The 22,440-nt window shown below is 42.0% G+C and overlaps 1 protein-coding gene across 12 annotated transcripts in view; it reads left to right on the plus strand.

The window, feature by feature from the left end:
• The window catches only part of VTI1A (vesicle transport through interaction with t-SNAREs 1A), a 365,858-nt gene that overhangs the window by 234,191 nt on the left and 109,227 nt on the right, over window positions 1-22,440 (plus strand). Inside the window, exon 9 of one of the 12 annotated variants that reach the window (XM_047702433.1) lies at window positions 10,892-10,979. The exons of the other annotated variants lie outside the window; for them this stretch is intronic. Coding sequence (XP_047558389.1) covers window positions 10,892-10,964 — 73 coding nt within the window. The 3' untranslated portion in view covers window positions 10,965-10,979. Of the gene's footprint in view, window positions 1-10,891; window positions 10,980-22,440 lie in introns of those variants that run through there. 12 annotated transcript variants of the gene reach the window in all.

Here is a 22,440-nt window from a genome sequence, read left to right on the forward strand (position 1 = left end):
GTTATTAGGACATTCGTAGAGGTTCAGGAAAGCATAGGGGTGGCACTCATCGGTTTTTCAGGAAGCGGAAGGACTCCCTCTACTATGTCTTATCATTGCCCAGCCTGATAGTGAAGAGCACCGTGAGTTTTGAGAAATGCATACTGAAATGTCCTCATAGCCTCCCATCCTCTCCACACAGGCGGCTAGCTCATACTCATTTAAAGGTTCATGATGATGTTAGCGACAAAGCATAAGTATAAACTAAGCAGGCAGGCCACTCTGTGGTGGAGATAAATGTGGAGGGTTCCAGAAATAACCCCCTTTTCCCACAGTATTCCCTAACTGACTGAGAGGAAATAACTGCCCTCATCTTAGGGTTTCATGCATCATCTTTGTCAAATGCCAGTACCTTCGTGGTGACTTAGTGTCATCCATGGCATGTCCTTGGTGGTGTGTTAAGCAGAGGAAGTTTGCTTCAGCCTCACGAGGAGCAGCACTGAGGAGCAGTTCTGTGTCAAGGAGGTCGGGCGGAAGGCTGAAGGGAAGGGTGGTTCTGGAGCTGCCTCAGAAGGAGACAAGAGTGAGGTGACACGGTAGGAGGTGCCGGGCAGCCAGGGGGCAGCATGGAAGCATTTTGCACCTGATGAAAGAGGAGAAATGGAGGAAGGGGATGAACACCAAACGTCACCATTTTTCCTGAGCCCAGCCTTGGGGAGGATGATAGATGACTTCTTGTCATCTTTTGTATTTCCTCGGGGGGCATCTGAAACGGAATCTCTCGACTGAGACCAAAGGTTGAAAACTGCAAGCTGTGGGCCAGAAGTGACCTGCAGAACTTCTTTTCCTTCTTTGGTTTTTGTTTGTTCGTTTGGTTGGTCTTTTGTTTGGTTTTTTAAATTGAGTTATTAGTACATATAGTGGGTTTCACACATTTAGAGTTTGATGAGTTTGGGTGCACTTTGTAACCTGCACAACACATCAGAACAGTGTTCCAGCTCTAGAAAGTTTCCTCCGGGCCCTTTGCTCTCAGCTCCCTTCCCTCCTACCTGTCACAGGCAGCCACTGACCTGCTTCCTCAGGTAGAGTATTGCCTACTCCAGAATTTCACGTGAATGGAATTATACGGTACTTTGTCTTTTGCGTATAAACTACTTCCACCAGCATAGAGCTTTTGAAATTCATTTGTGTCCTTGTGTGGATTACGATTTCATTCCTTTTAGTTGCTGAGGAACACGCCGTAGTAGAGATTCAGTACAATTTATCTACCCAGTCCCGGTTTATGGAGGTGCAAGTTGCTTCCAATTTGGAACTAATATAAATAATGACGCTGTGAACATTTGCGTACACATCTTTCTGTGGATGTAGGTTTTTATTTCTTTTGGATAAATATCTAGGGGTAGGATTTCTGGGTCATATCGTAAGTACATGTTTCATTGTATAAGGCCCTTTCCGAGTGGCTGACCCATTTTTGCATTCATATAACAATGTGTGAGAGTTCAGTTGCTCTGCATAGTTACTCTTAAAACATTCAAAATAGCCGTCAGTCATTAAAACTCAGAGCCCTTTAGATGGGCATGTGGTCCCCAGCTCACCCCAGTTCCTGTATGGCCCATTTTGCTCATGTATGTCATCCTCCTCTCACCTGTGGGTCTGTGACCCCTGCCTTAGAAATTCTTCCCAGCAATATTATGTCCCGTGGTATGTGGCAGGACATCCTGGTTAAGAGCAGGTGGGCAGAGAAAGGCAAATCTGAGTTAGGATCTCTGCCTTGCCACTTATAAGCTGTCACTTTGGACAGTTTACTTAACTTTGCTCAGCATACATTTCTGCATCTGTAAAATAGTAAGGGTATCTTACTCAGTGATTTGTTATAAAGATAAAATAATGTAGGGGCACCTGGCTGGCTCAGTTGGTAGAGTACCCCACTCTTGATCTCAGGGTTGTGAGTTCGAGCCCCATGTTGGGTACAGAGATTCCTTAAAAATAATAAATAAACAAACAAATTAATTAATGAAATAATATAGAGCATGCCAAGCACTGGGCAGGGCCAGGTCCACAGAAATTATTCACATTTTAGTATGCACTTATTAGTATCATGGGGTAGCCCAGTGATTCTCACTTGTGTCTTTGAGTGTGTGCATCAAAGAGGAACTTGCATACATTTTTAGAAAACATGGATTCTTGTGCCCCTATTTCCAGATCCGCTACAGAAGAATGTTCTCCTGGGCTGAACATGAGTATGTGCAAGGCTTAAAAGTTCTGCAAATTTGGGGATGGGCAAGCCTGGTCAACAACCATTGGTTGACCAGGAAGATGGTAATAGGGAGCCCTACATTCTAAACTTAGCTCTAACAATAACTAGCTCTGTGACCTTGAACAAATCCCTTAGCCTCTCTGAGAGCGAGTTCAGCTTAGATCTGACTCTAGCAATGTGGTCTTTCATGGTAGACAGTTAGAGATGGATGAGTTGGAGGTAGTTGAAGGCTTGTACCTGCTTCCCAAGTAATATGTCAAGATGAAGGCAGATCTCAGACTGAATTCTGCCACGCCTAGAAGCATGTGTTGGCAAGCAGGCACAGGAGCAGCCGTCCATCCTGTCCTATGGGCCCAATGAAGTCCCCATCCTCTGACCTGATGGCAGACTGCATTGATAGCAATTTGCCTGAAAGGATCACTAGAGGCAGATGTGAGAATATTCCAGCAATAGGACTTGGCTCACCTTCTAGTCAGAGTCAGGTGAGAGATTCCTCTAAGTGACTCAGTCAGAATCCCGAGTCAAAGACACCATTCCAGGGTCACTAGATCCTGATGCCCTTTCCATGCAGGTTGTGGGAGTGCCAAGGACAACATTTTTGGCCAGTCCACACAGCTTCAATGCCATTTCTAATGCCCTCATTCATAATTATTAGTTATGCTAATTAAGAGTAGCTAATTAATAAGATAAAGATAGCTGCCACCGTTGTAGTAGCTGTCTGTGGAATATGGCTTTTCATTAGTCTTTTTAATGTGAGCTAAACACCCCTGAAGTGTGTATTCCCATTAGGCCACTTCAATCATAGACTGACTACCCGAGGGTATGGATTAAAACTAACTAACACACACATTTCTGTCCCACTATCTAGACAGAAGTATCTCATTGTTAATTACAGACAGTATAACAGATGATCTCTCAGGTTCCATCCAAACCTAAGATTCAAGCTTTCTGTGTGGGAAGGGCCTTAATACTGATTGCAACTTAACCTCTTCCCATCCTGAGTCTCCTCTTTCTAGAAATCCCTCTGCATCGCCCAAGCCATACTAGTGCTTTTCCCTTCTCCGTGCTGTCCTAGAAGTATATGTCTCTTTCATGGCATCTCATCTCAGGCCAGGGAACATAAAATGAGGATTCTAACCCTTGCAAAATGGCATCCTTTTTGATTTACCCACATCGATCTGCATTACTTCCCAAACTTCAGTGATTTGAGACATACCCGCATAGTTTTAGCCTCGGCTCTACCTACCTAACACTTCTACCGCTGTTTTTCTTCAAGTTGGCACACTCTTGCTTAATCTGAAATACTTTCTTAAGCTTTATTACATGGAGAATTATCCTTATAATCATGGTTCGAATGGGCTAGTTTGTTATGGGTTTTTTACATATTAAGTGTAGAACTTAATGTCTTAAATAAAATGTTGAGTGGTTATGAATATTCAAAATAAAAAATCATCTCTGTCTTGCCTAAAATGAGCTCTTGAGTCTCCAGCAGGCTACACATAACACTGTGGGAACCCTTGCTGTGCTGGTCTCATCGGGTCCCTACCCATCTCCTCCACGAGACCCCGAGTCCCCGGAGAGAAGACTGGCTTTCATCTCTCTCTTGTACCATGTCAGGAAGCCTGGTTCCTGGTGCATAATATGCACTCAATAAATGTTTGATGAATAAATGTTTCTCTCACTGTCGCAAGCAAAATACCATTAGCAAATAGAACTATTTCCTGTTTTCTCTCACTTTGATTCCCAGCCTCTGGTAACTTAAGCACTCAAACATGGACTTGAAACAGAAGGAAGTAGCAAAACATATAGAAGTGAAGGGCTGTATGTCTTCCTGTCTCCTAAACAGAAGTGTCACTCATTTAATTCCTCTAAAGTTAAGGAGAACTTAAAACTGTGGGCAGCTTTAATGTCAAGTGATTTAAAATCATAGGCGATTTTTTGGGGCACCTGGGTGGCTCAGTGGGTTAAAGCCTCTGCCTTCGGCTCAGGTCATGATCCTAGGGTCCTGGGATCGAGCCCCACATCGGGCTCTCTGCTCCCCGGGGAGCCTGCTTCCTCCTCTCTCTCTCTCTGCCTGCCTCTCTGCCTACTTGTGATCTCTGTCTGTCAAATAAATAAATAAAATCTTTAAAAATAAATAAATAAATAAAATCAGAGGCGATTTTTTTAAAATAAAAACTTACCTGACACAAGGCTCAAGGTGGAAAATGTAAAGAATGTTAAGAGGGAGTTTCCTAGTAGCAAATGATGATTGAAAAAAAGAATGATGACGTTACTGTCTCAGCCTCCCAGAGGAAGTACAAAAAGTGAATTCCAAGTCCTGTGGTTACTGTTTCCCAAGTGCCACCCCTGGAGACCCAGGAGGTTCTCTGGCCCGGAGGCGTGTACCTGCAGAGCTTGCTGGGACCACCTGTGCTCTTTGGTCCCTGTCCGGCAGAGCAACTAGGCATTCCTGATCACAAACTGAAAAGAGCTTATCTGTTTCAAGGTCAGCTCTCCGGTCCCACTCGCATCCCCACCGCACAGCTCCGTGTCCTACTTGCCTGCTTTTTTCTGTGGTACCCACAGCCTTTTTGCTGCTCAAGGGCAGACTGAATCCTGCTTTACTTCACCTCCCCCGTGCCTTGCCAGCTCCTGGGACAGAATGGACACCCAGGAAATGTTTGAACAAAGAGTTCAAACTGAATGAATGAATGAATGAATGAATGAATGAATGGACAAAGGAACTGTCAAACAAAAGAAACAAGTGAGTTATGATTTTGGTTTATATAAACCTTGCCAAATTTTAACGCCCTGCATTTTATTAACAATCTGGAAGAAAACACATTTAGGAGAAAACTCTCTAAACATCTGAAGGCATGCTTGTGAATGACAGAGTCAATTTCTTTTTGGGGGGTACATTTTTACTTCTAACCTCCTTTAAAGAAAGTTTGATGATTCAATTTTTTTTTTTTTAAGATTTTATTTATTTATTTGACAGAGATCACAAGCAGGCAGAGAGACAGGCAGAGAGAGAGAGGAGGAAGCAGGCTCCCCGATGAGCAGAGAGGCCGATGCGGGGCTCGATCCCAGGACCCTGAGATCATGACCAGAGCCAAAGGCAGAAGCTTTAACCCACTGAGCCACCCAGGCGCCCCCCGATTCCATTTTTTAAAAAATAATCTTATTCAATCTGAGTTGGTCTCAGAAAGCAAATATTGCAAAGTAAATCAGTTGACTAAAAGTTCGAAATTCACCTTCCACTCGTGTTAACTTTAAATTACATAGGAAATGTAATACATGAAATTTCTTTGAGCTCTGTCTTTCTGTTAGCTTCCAAAAATGAAAACTTGGAATTTAGAAAATATTTATCTTAAATGCTACCTACCTTGAACTTTTCTGCTTGGTACTTACTACTGTCATTTTAATGCATTTGCATTAAATTACATAAAATATTTTAAAAGTTCAAGATTTCTAGTTTAGGGTTGATGCTTCAAGCGTTAGTAAGAAACCTGTTAAGTAGACAAAAAGGGTATAAGTATTGAGATATAAAAGGCCTCTAATTTTCCTCAGCCTTTAAAAAAATTCTATTTTTTAATGTTTAAGGTGAAAAAGATAAACAGACTTGTTGGTTTATTTGCATGGGTTTTTCTTTTTTCCCATAATTGCTGAGGTTGTTTTGTTCATAAAAAGGGAAGTGGTGCCAACCTCAAGAGGCAATTGCCCAGTCTCGATTTGGAGACATTGTGAAAGTTCTCTAGCTTTAAACACACACTTGCAAATATGGTTCCAGTTTATGATAGAGAGTTCCTCCCTACACTGTTTGGAAACTCTGGCAGCCTTATTCCAGGAAAGGCACAGAGCTTGAGGCTGGAGGAAAGGACCCTGAGGATGCCTTGGGCCAGCACTTTCCTTCACCCAACAGCCCAAGAGCAAGCAGGATGCCTGCGGTTGTAAACGTACGCCTTCGAGAGCCCTGCCCCTCTGCACGTGACCCGTCCTCTGAGGTTAATGATGGTCACTTCAAATAGAAAGCAGAAGAGGCTAAAATTACTTTCCTAGTCATTTTTGCTGCCTTCTGAAAAGTTTGATTACAAGGACAAATTGTTACTCAAGACTTCACATCAGTCTACCTAACATGGTGTGGAGCACTCTAGGGAGTTTTTACAGAAAGAACCTCTTGCCCCTCCTTGCCCCAGTGTGTGTGTTTGTGGGGTCGTCCAGATCTAGAGGAAAATGTAATTAAGGAAAATGACTATACATATTCAAATGGGCACCTCTAGAGAAATTCAGAAGTATTCTCTCGAGGCTCTATCTCCATCCGGGCCATTCGTCTTGTTCCCTTTCCTACAAAGTGGGGTGCGTTTGCAGGCTTATTTGCACACGGGGAACCTTCAATTAACTGCACCTGACTCACAATCACAGCTGGTTGTGAGGATCCCAGAGCCTACTGCTTTATAGTTCTTCCTTTCAGCTCGTGAGAGTTACAGATGTTTTACCAGGTTTGCAACACAGACATTATCCCTGAGCCTGACTTAGGTGTGTTTGGAGAGTAACCTCAGTATAGCAGCTTCTGGTATCAGGATGGATTTAGTCTTTTTTTTTTTTTTTAAAGATTTGATTTATTTATTTGACAGACAGAGATCACAAGTAGGCACAGAGGCATGCAGAGAGAGAGGGGGAAGCAGGCTTCCCCCTGAGCAGAGAGCCCGATGCGGGGCTCGATCCCAGGACCCTGAGATCATGACCTGAGCCGAAGGCAGAGGCTTTAACCCACTGAGCCACCCAGGCGCCCCGGATTTAGTCTTGACCGAAAATACAGGGTCTGCATTCTGTATTCATTTGGCACCATTGAAAGTGAAATGCCTTACTAATGAAGAAACGCAGGATTGCTAAAATGAATTTGCTCATCAGTGCATTTCTTTTGGTTCACCATAAAATGACTAACCGTAAATTAAGGAAGCCTCAGCACAACCTTCCTCGGGTGTTTCCCTGGTGCAATCCTGTTTGCTTAGTTCTCTTCATTTGGGCTGTGTCTCCGAGAAGAAATAATAATCACCACTTTGTCAGTATACACTCTGCGACTTGTTGACGCGAAGAGTCAGGTCACAACACCCAGAGACTATGTGTTTCCCTGCTGAGGAATTGTATTTTCTCGAGTGCGGACTGAACTGCATGAACAAATCATTAAGTGTCACAAGTGGACAGGCAGAGAGAAGTATTCAAAAAGCCTGTGACCTCTGCCGCAAGGGTGGCTGACAGAAGACACTGGCTTTAATTGTTTGTTTCTCTCTTGCCAATTTCTGTTTCAACAAAACATTCCACGATCTTGAGGCAAAAGGTGATTGGGAAGGCAATATTTCGATTTTAATGGTTATATCAATCTTTCTTTATTCAGAATGATCAAAAGTATTTTCCTAGGTGTAATCAAATGGCATTTATACACAAATCATTCTAGTGAAGCAGAAAGAGCCGTATTCATTTACTGCATAGAAGGTGGGATTTAGGCACCCACACATCTTTTGCTTTTCTTCAGTTTGGGGTATGTTTAAAAAGAATATTTGGGGCGCCTGGGTGGCTCAGTGGGTTAAGCCTCTGCCTTCAGCTCAGGTCATGATCTCAGGGTCCTGGGATCGAGCCCCACATTGGGCTCTCTGCTCAGCAGGGAGCCTGCTCTCTGCTGCCTGTGCCCCCCCCCCGCCCCTGCCTGCCTTTCTGCCTACTTGTGATCTCTGTCTGTCAAAACAAAACAAAACAAGACAAAACAAAACAAAACAAAAAAACCCCAGCATTATTAAAAATGTCAATCCTCCTCAAACTTTAAAAAAAAAAAGAATATTTGATGATATATCTGCTCCAACTGAGAAATGAGTGGGCTTAAACAGGTGTACTGGCTTATTTTGTTTGTAGCTTTGTTTCATAATAAGAAATAAGAGAGCTTATTAATCTGTTAGTATATGTACATTTGTTGTAAGCTCTTTTTCGTTACCCTATGGAAAGCATTCATAGACTTTTGTCTACTTTCATTCTTTTTACAGAAACATCCAGGATTGTGTATTCATACTTTAAAATAAGAGGATTCATTTGCTTTGAAGTGGAAGCTTCCCATTGCATTGTAGAGTCATAAACTAATATATTTAGCAAATAATGTCAGAGGAACCTTCAAAGTCAGTCCTGATCATGTTATTCTGCCGATAAGAACTGTCAGAATCCCTTTTCTCTAGAGCAGCATTTTATATACTCAGAAATGAAAACCAAAAGCAGAATCTAGCTGTGGCAAGTTTCCCTAGACAAGACAGTCCCCCCTCCAAGTCGGTGAACCACGCAGCATATTAAACTTGAAGATTAGAATGATACGCCACTCTCTCCTCCAAACACTGTATATTTGTCTCACCATGAGGACCGTGGTTTACCCCAGTTCCTGGCTCTTGCCTTCCTGCATATGAAGCATTACCCCAGTTTTTGCTTATACTAGCAGACCACCTCCACCAGGTTTATTGAAAACTATAGATGTAAATTCTTCGTGATGAAACCAAGACAGGAAAAAAGGAATTCTAACTTCATTTTTTTTTTTTAGTTTAATAACTTATTGTGTTAAGTTAGGACAACACAGAACTATTGCTTAGCAACACTGGATTAGGCAGAAAATAATTTAAGCTCCCAAATGAGAAACATTTGTAATAGAATATGTTCTAACACTTGCTTTACCACATGGCTTAACACCCTTTTGCTCACACATGGTTAAACACATGTTTGAACTGATGTTTTAACACCCGTCTCACACATCTTTATGTTCTTTGTTCGCATATGCTTAAACACATGCTTTGACACCCTTCGTGCTCTCATCGTTGAACACAGGCTGAGTATTGTCTTGGGTCTCATTCTCCAGCAGTTCATTGGTTGGTAGCCAGCCAAAGACTGGTACCTGGTAAAGCAACAGCTCTTTCTGCTAGATGACCCCTGCCCTGGGGTTTCTTCAGTCTGTCTGGAGGGGAGAATCCTCATGGAGGCTGACCACCTCCACGGCCATTTGTGTCGACCGTACGCCTGAGCTGCGGCTTTTCAGCAATGAGTGTATCACGTCACAAAGTATTAGTTTCCAAGCTGGCCAGTCCACTTGCATTTTCCTAAACCCCCAAGCTCCAAAGTTGTACTCATGGCCAGATGCAGAGTTGAAGTGATTTTTTTTCCCTCTTAAGCCTTACTTGGTAATTTCAGTAGAGTTGAAAATACACATACTCGAATGGGATATTTGTTGCTGAAATCTGAACATAATTAGAAAGACTCTGGCCATGAGTCTGATGGTTTGGATCCTCTCTCTTCTTTTTCCTTGCAGTATCTGCTGTCACCTTAGATGAGGTGACTGTCTCCTCTTCACTCCAACCACCAAAACCTGCCATTGGTGGATTCAGAAAAGGTTAGCTCATTTTCCTAAAATTCTAGGACTCGCTCTGTGACAGCAGCTTAGAGCTAGACGGCTCAGGTTGGAGTCAAGCTTAGGTTTCCTCATTTGTAAAATGGGAGTAATAGTGGAACAGACCTTATTGAATTGTTGTAAAGGTGAAGTGACACGACACTTCTAAGTCACTTACGCAGTGTCTAGCACATAGTAAGTACTCAAGAATAGTAGCTCTCCATTCTAGTACAATAAAACAGTGATAATAACCTAAATTTGAACAGCATACTACAGTTCATAAAACATGTTTTAGCCATATTTTTTAGATCCATTGCAGAACACTAGGGGGTAAAACATTCTCCCCATTTCACAGGTAGGCAAACTAAGACCCATATATTATACTAACTCTGCTAGAAATCTCATAGCTAGTAAGTAGCGAGGTTAGATGTTCAGTGCTGGTCTCCTGACAACTAAGCCAGTGTTTTTCCTAACAAAATTACAAGCCTAAGTTCTGTATGATGGACAAAGAATTACCAGAAATAGCCCTTCCCATCAAAGAGCTTACAGAAGAGGAAATATACTGACAAATGAAAAATAGCTTCCATTTATTGAGAGAGAACTATAAACCATATGTATGCAATGTACTTTATAGTGAATCATCTCTCTTGATCTTTACTACTGATTTGACAGGGGAGGAAACTGAGGCCTAAAAAAGCCTAATTAACTCACCTGGAGACAAAGAACTAATAAGCAGCAGAACTAGAATTTGAACACAAGCCTGATTCTAAATAAAACCCATACTTTTAACCATTACTCATATTGGCTGTCAACCAACAATAATAAATGAGTCCATACACAAACAACAGCTATTGTAAGTCAGTTCTGGATGGAGTAAATTCCTCCCCTAATCCTTCCCGGCTATGCTGCTCTCTGATTATTTGGGCGTGTTTTTTTTATTTTATTTTTTTATTTTTAACATTATAAAGTGGGTAAATATATCAGGGAATAAAAGCTATGGCTATTGTTTGAGAGCAGTTAGTCTATACCACCAACTTAATGACATTCAGGACTATAAAATGTGTGCCTGGCTAAATTTTCATGGAAATTTTTTTACATGTAACCTGTGCTCACAATATCTGAATATAAGAATCAACTTATATTACATTATATTATATTAAATTATATTATATTTATTATAAATAATATAATGTATATATTATAATATTATAATATATATAAATTATATTATAATATATTATATTAAATTTTGTGACTTTCAGGTCCCAAAGAGTGCTAATGAATACTAAATTAAATTATTTGAAAATAAATTCTACTTCATTGACTGGATCCTAAAGGTTGGTGTTAAGGAAACCATATAAACCCTTGAGTTTGGTGAGTCGGAAGGGCATTTTTCACTATTGTACATTAATAACTCAAGTCATCTTCATAGCTGGCTTTAAAGATTAACTTAAAGGTGACTGGAATCCTTAAACTAACTTTCCATGTTAAATTGGTTTGGACCCAGATGCAGAGACTAACAATCAGACCATTTAAACACAGAACAAAATCAGCCAGGAATAGCAATGCTTAGATGCCTGACTTAAATATGTAAGCAGGAATTAGTGATTGACTTCAAATGGCTGGACGATCTCAGAGGAAAATTTGGGGGACTCTTCATTCCATTTTTCCCTGAACACAGAACTGTTAGTACACATACCTGGCAACATCAAAATATAGGTGCAGATTTGGGATATGTAAAACCTGACTTTGGTTTCTTTATATCTTAACTGCATTTCACTATGTTGAGGTTCAAGATCAAATACTTGCATTTTAATGTAGCATTTGCCAGATTTCCAAACCTCTAAGCACAAAATCCTCAGGCTTCATTTCTTTGCTTGCCTGGAAATCTAGGTAGCACTGAGCCAAAAGTTAGAAGTTATGAAGTGAGATTATACTTGATTGGGAACAAAAAAAGTCCTATGTCCAGAAATGCAGATGTGCACAGCGGTCCTAGGGGAATGTTGGTATTTGATCTCCGAGTCTTAAAGGTTCATGTTCCCAAGGTTAAGAGATGCAGAGAGCCAACTTTTATTTGTAACTAATGCTGAAATTACTCTGGAGATTCAAGAAGTATTACATTACAAATCACTCAGCTTTGGAAGTCCTATAGCTAGTGAGTTACAAACATCACTGTGTGAGAGAAAGGGGCAACAAGTGAAGGACATCATTCATAAACTTCATTTATACTGTTGCAGTGTGGTCATGGGTATGCCGTGTGAGTGTCTTTGTTCCAGTGAGAAAAGGAAAAGAGAGCGTAAGAAGTCCATAAGTCAAGACCCCTACTAAAAGAACCAGGAAGTAAAGCCCTCCTTGTCTAGGGGAATTGGGAAGGAGGTCAGCTCAGGCTGAGGCTCCTCTTTTTCTAATATCTGACTTCATGAGATGAGACAAGTCCCATATTTAGTGAGCGAGGAAGGTTCCTATTTTAGTGAACGTTAAAGCCTAGGTATTCACAAAATAATATCCTTCAACAAGCGGGGTACCTATGGCCATCTATGTAAAAGAAGACATTTCACCTCAAGGCGGGGAGTCTTTAGTGAAACCAAATCTAATATTAAAATCAAGAATAGTTAGAGGCATTAACATGTCACACAGCTGCCCTCACCTTTTTTTAACCTTAATAAGCTGTATTCCTATAACAGGTACTTTCAACTCTGGTATAACTAATTGGACTTCCTTTTTGGCTAGACCCTTTTTAATTTTTTTTTTTTTAAGTAAGCTCCATACCCAATGTAGGGCTTGTACTCCCAAACCCCAAGATCATGAATCACATGCTCTACTAACTGAGCCAGCCAGACACCCCTAGAACTTTTTCATTTTAAACTAAATAATGTTCTGATATTCTCTCTCTCCTGTGTGTGTGTGTGTGTGTGTGTGTGTGTGTGTGTGTGAATAACTTTGTTTCCAACAACAAAGAGAAAAGGGAGAAATCTGTGTCTAGCAGGAGTAAGCTATTATAGGTAAAATTTATCTTTTATAACTTTTTCACCAATATATGCCACTAATGTGCTTACTTTCATTGTAAAGTTAAGCTGTCCTTTTGCTAGGAAATGTTTTCTTTAAGAATTAAATCCACTAGGGATGCCCGGGTGACTCAGTCGGTTAAGTGGCTGCCTTCAGCTCAGGTCATGATCCCAGGGTCCTAGGATGGAGTCCCGCATCGGGCTCTCTGCTCAGTGAGGAGCCTGCTTCTCCCTCTGCCTGCCGCTCGCCCTGCCTGTGTTCGCTCTCTCTCTCTCTCTCTCTGTTAAATAAATAAATAAATAAAATCTTTAAAAAAAAAAATTAAATCATCATACTTAGGGAGGGTTTTTTAAGTGATCAGAATGCATGGTCTTAAAAAGATGGCCAAAATTTGCAATCTAGTGCATAATATGTAATTAACCTACATTATATAATTGCAAATGTATGATAGACTTGAAGTGGACACTATAAAAGTAAAATATAGGAAAATGAAATGAAATGAAACACATATTATTTACATCACACGAATAAATTCAAATTCAGGTTGTGGCATTTGAACATTTGCTACTTCACTCATCCTCACTAATGATATTTTTCAGATCTTAGATTTTAATAGATGCACTGTAGAGTGTAGAAATAATCATTATTTAGGTAGCTGAAAAATAGCTTGCCAAAACTGATAATGAAAGTTATTCAAGATGTTCTGTCAAAATCCTTTCCAATTAGTGTTGAGGTCTTGAAGGGCCAGACTTAGCTTTTTATTAATATATTCAGTTTATTAATGTATTTTTTGATGTATGCATAGTGTGGCTATCTAATACATCTCATGATATTGCATAATTATGGTGCCTTTAATTTGTTGTACTCCAGTCTATTCTTCTGTCTTATTTAAAATTCAGAATTACTTCATAGCTTCATAACTAATAACTCATTAGCAAGCCTTGCAATGTACCTGAGGTTACCTCTAAGGCAATCCATATTTAACAATAAACTAGAGAAATATCTGACTGCTTGACTGTCATTGACCAGTTTAAATATTTAAAGTTATCATTTGACCTTTGTCTAACCACTTATAGAAAATGAAATAAAGGTTGCGTATGAATTGAGGGAAAGAAAAGTCCTTTCAGTCTTTTCTCAGTGAAGAAACTAGTTATGCTGTCAGTAATCAACTACTTAAATAATATTTTTATATATATATATATATATATATATATATATATATATATATATATATATGACACCATGCTGACAATATATTTTTTTAAAGATAAAGGGCCCAGTTTTTCTTTTCCTTCTTTCCTATTTTTCAATAAGACAGAAATTTAAGCATGTCATTCTTTAGCGTTCAAGTTCAGATTCGTTGTTAATGATCATAATAATATTATATTCCTGTTTCTTCTACTATATCTTAAAAGATAGCTTTTCGCTTGTTTCCTTCTTCCCGTCCATATGATAGGAAATCAAGACCGTTGTTTCTAATACCTTGCTTGCTTTGCGCAGAGAAGTGAACACAGTTAACAATTACAGTGGTTCAACGCCTTGATCACTGGTGTCTCTTACGTGTGTCCTTTCAGCTCCATCTAATAAGGAGTTGAAGGATGTTACAGTTAGTCCAGCGCAATGTGTGATTTAACCAATATTTATTCAGTGTCTACATGATAAAGATAGGTTAGGGGGCACCTGGGTGGCTCAGTCAGTTAAACATCTGACTCTTGACTTCAGCTCAGGTCATGATCTCAGAGTCGTGGATCGAGCCCCCCATTGGGCTCTGCTCTCAGCAGGGAGTCTGCTTAAGATTCTCTCTCTCCCTGCCCACCATCTCTCCGTCGCTCTCTCTCCTCCATTCTCTCCCTCTCAAATAAATAAATAAATCTTTCCCAAAAATGAAAATAGAAATAATGTTAGGTTCAGTAGGGATACAAACACGGGGTGATGCCAAAGACACCCCAAATGAGATGGTGAGATAATGAGGGTCTATTTGTAGATGCTGTATCGGTTAAGATGTTTAGATTCAGGAGGAGAGAATCATCCAGCTGATTTAAGCAGAAAGAGATTTACGAGCGTAGCTTATAGACTCTGGGAAAGCCAGTGAGGCTCTTTTGCATGCCCCACAGCATGCAAAGAGTCAACGCAGCCCTCCGGCCAGCTCACTGCAGCGGTCCTACACCACAGGGCATGTGCGATACAGGAGCTTGACTCCGTAGTCTCCGCCAGAGCTGTCCCCAGGAAACCAAATGCAGTCCCCTCCCCTGTGTCTGTGCGACACACACCCTCTGTCTCGCTCCCCGGAGGCGCCGCTCCCGTGCGCCTGCCTCATATGGCTCTCATCCACTTTCCCAATCTTGCACCAGCCTCTGCCTCACAAAACCTGAGCCACATCTGGAACTGGCTGCAAGAGAATCTGGAGAATACAGTGCTTCCCTTTCCCGCCCTTGCGGCCAAAGAGAGCTGTGACAGGGGCTCCCGGTCTGTGTGGAATGAGCCGTTTGTGCAGTTACCACAGATCACACCCCCCCAGGGATGCTGTGAATTAGTGAGCTCCAAATTGTGTTTCAAGGAACCCTAAAATTTGGCCCACCCACCTCAAGGCTGCCGAGGAGGAGGAAGAGACCTAGTGGGCTGGGTTTCCTCTGGAGCAGCCATGCCACTTCCAGTCACCTGTTGAGTACGTCTGTAGTTTGAAGGAAGTTCTCTCATTTTCTGAGTCTTTGTTTCTCTTAAGTTTCAAACCACTGCTAACCTACATCTGTGCCTCAGTCCTCTCCCTGCTACCTTTCCTGCGAGACAGGTTACAGCAAATAGAGCCCAGTATTTCTTTCCAGAGCAAATTAGTTAGTTAGGGAAAGTGCTGCTAACAGGACCATTCATATGAGGGTTTTTATGAAGTCACCACCTCCTGAGAATCTGCCTTTGAGTTGTTTCAAAGCTTTTCAAACATCTTCTCAGAAAACCTCAGCAGTGGAGGGCTACCCAGTCATCATAGCCATAGGGATGAAGGGAATGGACACATTTAATTACTCTTCAGCTACTTTATTTCATTTAACTTCAAAAACAAAATTAGCGGTAGCAGAAGACAGTGGTTACACGAGGTTAAATTAATCAATGTGTGCTAATTAAATAACTGGTGTGCCTATTCCGTTGGTGCCTGTTTCAAATGGCGGAGCGCTCGTGGTGAGCCTCCCTTCCTTTGGTCTCTGTATTTTCGGTGTTCTGCTACACAGACTAAATTGAAAGGAAACAATCTCTATGTTAAGTAGGAGAGAGACAACGCCGTTATCTCCACCTGTATGGGTTGCTGGGGAAAGATTCTGGTTGGAAGCTTTTCCCCCTGCAGCTCCTCTGGAACATGGCCGGCCCACCATGTATGGCCGTGTAGGAACCACAACTCACCCGCTGAGGAAGCCTGGGCTCTTGCCACCAACCCACGATGGTCCCATCTTTCATGCGCTTCGTGTATTTCCACCCCAGAAACAGACCGGCAGCCCAGTGCTGCTTGAAAGTACTGGAAGCTTCCTTTGTGTCCACAAGGCAGTTTGTCAGGTTGTTCTGACTTGCTTAAAATAGGCTTCACACTATTTCATTTTTGTCATAATCTGCATAGTTTTCTTATACCAAAAAAAAAAAGGTGAATTTGTTGAACTATTCAGAATGTCTAAATTCTTTAAAAAAAATTAATTGCATCTCAATTGTTGACTATCTTGAAACCTCAGAAAGGTGTAGAGAAAAAAAATAAAAAATAAAATTCCCTATAACCTCATCATCTTAATTGTTGACTATCTTGAAACCTCAGAAAGGTTTAGAGAAAAAAAAATAAAAAAAGAAAATTCCCTATAACCTCATCATCAATTGAACCACTGTTAGCACTTTCATACAGATTCTTCCCGCCTTTTTTCTATGCATATTTTGCATAGAAACAATTAAAGATTTCATTGGCATTTTTAGTTTTAGAAACCTGCCTGTGATTTCTGTTACTGTGAATAAAAATTTTAAAGTCACTGCCCTAACTTGGCAGATGATGTATTTTAACATAAAGAACATAGAATCTGCCAGAATTATTTATTTGAGTTTCACCTATAAACTGTACAAGTCACTTTGGTTCACAAAATTGCCTTGTGGGGCTTTTTCCTACCTCCAGCTACAAAGCATCAAACCAAACTTAACAGCTGCAGCCCTCGTAGCATTTTATTAAATCTATAGTCAACTTTTTCACCCCAAAGAAAGAATGTTTCTTTCTTTTCTGTTACACACTTCTATCCCAGTAGCATTCAGGAAGGTAGACATGAAGAGTCATGGCTTCTCTCTCTTAGCGATGGACCCCATCCTTCCACTGTGTTAGCCAGATTTATGAAATATATAATCTCATATGCAAAACAGAGTAAGTCTGTAGTGTATGTCGGGTATGTGGATTACTATGAGTTTGTTGAAATGCACGATAACCCAGAAACATTTGATTTGAAAAAAGACCGGGCTTCCGCCATGCACCGCTGTGGAATACTCATGCTTTATACATGGGCATATTTAGGTAAGTGGAGTCACAGGTCTGTGTAAACAAGCTACGTTGATTATGAGAGCAAATGTGAGCTTGGGAGTATTTGTGTCGTTCAAATATGGCTGTGTGTGTTACATCAAGGACTGTTTTCCTAGAAGTGATCCAAGTGGAAACCCTGATCTGTAATGTTTCATGCCTTGCCAGCTACACCGTCCCCAAGATCCTTTGTTTTAGTTCTTCTTATTAGAGATATTTCTTTTTTTTTTAACTTTTTTTTTTAAATTTTATTTATTTATTTGACAGACAGAGATCACAAGTAGGCAGAAAGACAGGCAGAGAGAGAGGAAGGGAAGCAGGCTCCTGGCCAAGCAGAGAGCCCGATGCGGGGCTCGATCCCAGGACCCTGGGATCATGACCTGAGCTGAAGGCAGAGGCTCTAACCCACTGAGCCACCCAGGCACCCCCCTAGAGATATTTCTAAAGGGAGGTGTTCTGCATGCTCATAGAAGCATTACACAGTAGTTTCAAAGGAAAGAGTCACTGACTATTTCAAGTAAGAGTAAAAATTCCTGATGCCATGGCATTTTTCAAATATTTCTACCATTCAGTGATGGCCAAGTACACCAATAAGTGTGACTCCTCATGCCTGTAGCAAAAATCATGCTGTACACATATCTATTTTGTAGGCTTTCCCACTGAGTCATTTGCTGTGGCCATTTCCCCTAGACATTAATTTTTTTCCTAAAAGGATGTTCCTTACAGTTCCTCTCATAGGAATGCAGAGAGCAATTCTTCATGCATGGGTGGAAACCCACAGCTGGCAAGTTTGTGCTGTTCCCATGGTTGCCAGTGGCTTTCTAAACCAGCAGCCTGTTGGCCCTCAGATTTCTGTAGTATGTTTTCTTAGGGATTAGCCTGGGGCGGGAGGGTGATGAGCGGGACCTCATTTGTCCCCTTCCTCCCCTCCATCATGTTCCTGACTAGACCCCCTTCTCTCCAGCACATTTTCTCCTTTACCTCATTCACCTTCATCCTTTTCAATTCCTGAATATTCAGACTTCATTCCCTTTAATCACCAATTCTTCTCAGTAATTGGTTTCTTTCGGAGGGCCTTCTCTTCTGTCAGCATCTACTAGCTTTCCTGACAATATGTCAATAAAGGGGCAAAGAGTTGGAGCCCATTAGTTTCGTGGACAGAGTTTATGGATGGAGATTTCTGCCCTAGTTTCCAATGCCTCTAACAGTGTCTGTCTTCAGACAGAACTGTCCCCTTGGTGCTTTGGACAGAACTGTTTTCTGTCTGTGTTCTTCCCAGCCACCCAGCCCTCTCCTCATCTGCTTTCCAGCCAGACTAAACTCTCCGCTACTCCCCAGATATGTTTCAAGTCATTACCTTGCTCATGCCATTCCTCCCACCTATACATTTACCTTCCATCTCCCCCATCAAAACCCTACTTGCCTTTCAGAGTCGTGTCTCCATGCTCTATCCTCCAAGAAAGTAGATCACGTTCTCTGGACCCCTCCAACAAGAGGGGCTCCACGTTGCCTTGATGGTCCTGCTCCTGTTGGTGTATCCAGGATGCCTGTATCTTATTGATGTCAATATCTATCTCATTCCCCCTACTACCTGGTAACCTCCCGGAGAGCAAGGAATATGTCTCTCGTGTTTGACATTCGAAAGCATTGAACACAGTTCCCTGCTCCTCGAAGGTGCTTGTTAATCATTGGCCCATGAGAATTTTTAACTTTCTGATTTGAAACCATTGATTCTCTCCCAGTTAATGTCTTTACATTTTATTTATTTAGTGATACTGCAGAGGAAGTTTAAAGATTGTGATGGCTTATACAAAAGGGCGAAAATGACCCATCTTGGTTATGCCTCTAAGCAGTGCCCAAAGAGAAGTTAGTTCTGTGTTGAGATTTATGCTGAGCTCAGGCCGTTGCCTATTGATTTTTTTCCCCAGACTACTAACATAACTTCCTAGAAGAGTCCCGAGACATAGGCCTTCACTCTGATTTCCAGAGTCTTCCTCAGCTTCATTAGTCAGTGTGCATTGTCGTTCTTTTGTGTGTATGAGCATGGGGACCTTGGCTTTTGGAATAGTATTACATTGCAAATCAAATTCTGCCTCAAAAGAATTTTTCCTCCACGATTTTCTGCATTTCTGAACAGGTTACAAAATGTCACAATTCAGTAGGGCCAATTATTAGGTTTTCATCTAATGGGCAGTTTTAATGTTCTCAGAGGATCTGAATAGTAATAGCATTTTAAACCGCATTCCGTTTAAGGACTCACAACCAGTTCTGTCTTTGAGCACACCTAGCTATATTTTTGGGTGGCATTTAAATTCAGACTCCCAATCTGTAGGAAAATCAGTGAGTTAATGAAGAGCCTCATTTTTAAAACTTTTCAAATATTTTATCCTAATTATAAGGCATATCTAGTGACATTAATTTGTTGAAATCCCAAATCATCAGATTGTGCAGAACAGCCCTTATCAAGGAGTCATTTAGAGCATTTTCAGGTTAACAAACGTACTGGTTTTTAGGACCAGACCATGGCTTTGCTTACTATGAGAAAAACTTTCTACTGTTAAGGTTTGGGATTCAGGTCAGTGTAGGTCAAACTTTGTGCATTTTTTTCATAGTTGAGTTTGTTCTCCATGTTTTATTTAGCCTATTAAATGAAAAACATTGCTACTACTAATAAAATCACCCCTGACATTTGCATAACAAATTCTCTTTGGTTAATCAGTCCCATTTCACCGTCCTCAGACTTGGGGAGCCTCACGATCACTCTGGGTCGTAGGGTGAGAGGAACCAGCACTGGCCAAGCCCATGCCCAGTGACTTTCCACACCTTCCAAGCACCACTGGTGTATGTTCATGTAAACCACCTTCAGTCCTAGGGCTGGGGGGGTGGTGCAGAGGACAAGATGGAAAATAAGCCAGTGAAGTGATGACTGTTAGGTCGTCTGCAGCTCACAGACTGTCCCCTGGGACAACCATAGCAGATGAGTTCTCCAAACACACTGGAGCTAGAGCTTGAGAGAAACCCACAGAGCAGCCATCCTCTCAGCCCGCCCTGTCATCCAGCTGCCTCTGTGTGTTCTCTATTTTCATCCTTGTCCCTCTTTATCCTAATCAGTTCTTCGTCCAGTCTTCAGCTGAAGACAGCTGCCGCATAGTCAGAGAAGTAGAAATCCCTAGCAAGCATTGCTTGCTCAGGCCTCGTGGCCATTCAAAGTAGAAATCTGAACCCCCTTGTTACTCCTTCAGTATTTGGATGAGGGACCAAAGTAGTCATCGAACTTGGATCTCCTGGTTCTCCTTCTCCATTCGTGCCCCCTACACTGCTCTCCCTCCTTCAGGTGCATCGTACCTGAGCGTTGTCCTCCCTCCCCCTCCTTCACCAGCCAGAAAGTTGTAGGTGTCACATGATATTGGGCCAGGCAGTCAGTAACTGGGAATTTATTCTCGCATTTCTCCTCTCACTGGACCAGCATAGAAGCAAATTGGAGGCCTCCCATGTATTCTTGGCCAAAGCTCATCACTGTGGAGCACAAAATTAAAGTCTTCCTGGGAATGCTCATCTTCTCAATGATCTTTCTGCTAGATGCACAGTAGGACTCAGTAACTACCCGAGGACTAAGTGATTTAACCCAACTCTATTATAACACATGTATATCTCACAAGCACAAAGACATGCATCAATGACATAAATCCAATTAAATATAGAACCTGGAGGGGAAGAAAGGAAAACGAGTAAAGGTTGAAGGATGGGGTGGTGTGAAACTGAGTGGAAAGGCCTTTCCCTTCCCAAAGAAGCTGGGTGCCCAACGCAACACGAGACCTATTAGGGAAGATCTCACACAGGGCAGCCTTGCCCACCTTGAATTTCCACTTGTGTTTCCTTCCATGACGCCCTGCCCCAGACAGGAACCGATGGGGGCTGGTACAGGTTCAAGGGATTTTGATGCCATAACCTCCCATTGCTCTGTGTGAAGATTTAATAGACTCAGAGCCTCAGGATGGGCTCTCCTGTTGTTTCTAAATTCAGAGAGACATGTTGAGTGCCTTTAAAATTCAATGGAGCCAGTGCTGCGGCTATCACGAGGAGGCCTTCAAGACCAGCCCCAGAAGCAAGGGACACATCCCCCTGACCTTCCGTCTCCCGTTCCTGATCCAGGACCACGGTCCCAGCTCTGAAGAGCTCCCCCTGTTTCCATGTCCACCTGAGACTGCCTGGAGTGGCCCCCACTGCCCATCTCGTTTTGAACCCCTTAGATTAGAGGCTGGGCCATGGTCCACATGGATGGCTTCTCGCTGCCCCGTGCCTGTCTCTGTCTGACTGCTGTGCTGTACTCACTGGCCCAGCGGAGTACTAGTCCTCACCTACAAAACCATCAGTCATTACTGAAGCCTCTTAGGAATCTAGAAGCCAGAGCCTTTTCTCTCGGTTTCCAAACTGAAGCACCTTGGTCTGATTTCTTAATCATCATTACTATCCTGATGACTGTTTTCATCTTAACTGCCGTGTATTCTAAGAGCACTTATATGCTAAGTGCTACATAATCATTATGCAATTTCATTTCACTTAACCCTCGGAGCAAACCTGTAAGGGAGGCATTATTATGTTCTTTTACAGATGAGACAGCAGAGGCTTAGAGAAGTTCAGTAACTTGCTCAAAGTCACACAGCTGTCAAGTCTCAGCCAGGACTGCAGCTACTGAGGGCTCAGCTCTCCTTGCCTGATACCTGATCCCAGCTGGGTTCTCATCGTGCAGTCAGCCCCCAAGGAACATAAGTAATGTGGTCGAACTAAAATGTTTGCTTAAAAATCAGACTGTGCTTCTATTCATATGTTCCACATAGATGACCAGATTACCGCCGATGCTCTCAGTCAAAACCTTGAGAATCAGAGTTTTAAGAAAACATGGAAGGGTCATGTTTACCAGCCCCTCTCACCTTAGCCAGGGGGAAAGTGCCACAGTGGGCCTGAACTACCCATGTACGTGGGCCGAGGCTGGCATATGAAATAATGTCCTTAAGGCACATGGACATTGCTACCCTAAGACCACAGGCATATAGCAAAATGGCCGAAGAGGTCTTTGGTGCTCTCCAGGTCTTTCTGCTCAGCCCTTTCCTTCCATGCTTCCCTCCCCAGCCCCCTGGGCCCCTCTCATGTTCCAGATCTCCCCCTGTGACCCCAGCCAGGACAGCCTGTCCCAGAAATGCATTCCCCAGTGAAAACTCAGCCTTTGAGATGTGGTAATCTCTGCTACTGGAAAAAGCAGTGTAAGGAAGGTAAGTACAT

The sequence above is a fragment of the Lutra lutra genome, chromosome 14 (genome assembly GCF_902655055.1).
Source record: "Lutra lutra chromosome 14, mLutLut1.2, whole genome shotgun sequence".
NCBI classification, from domain to species: domain Eukaryota; kingdom Metazoa; phylum Chordata; class Mammalia; order Carnivora; family Mustelidae; genus Lutra; species Lutra lutra.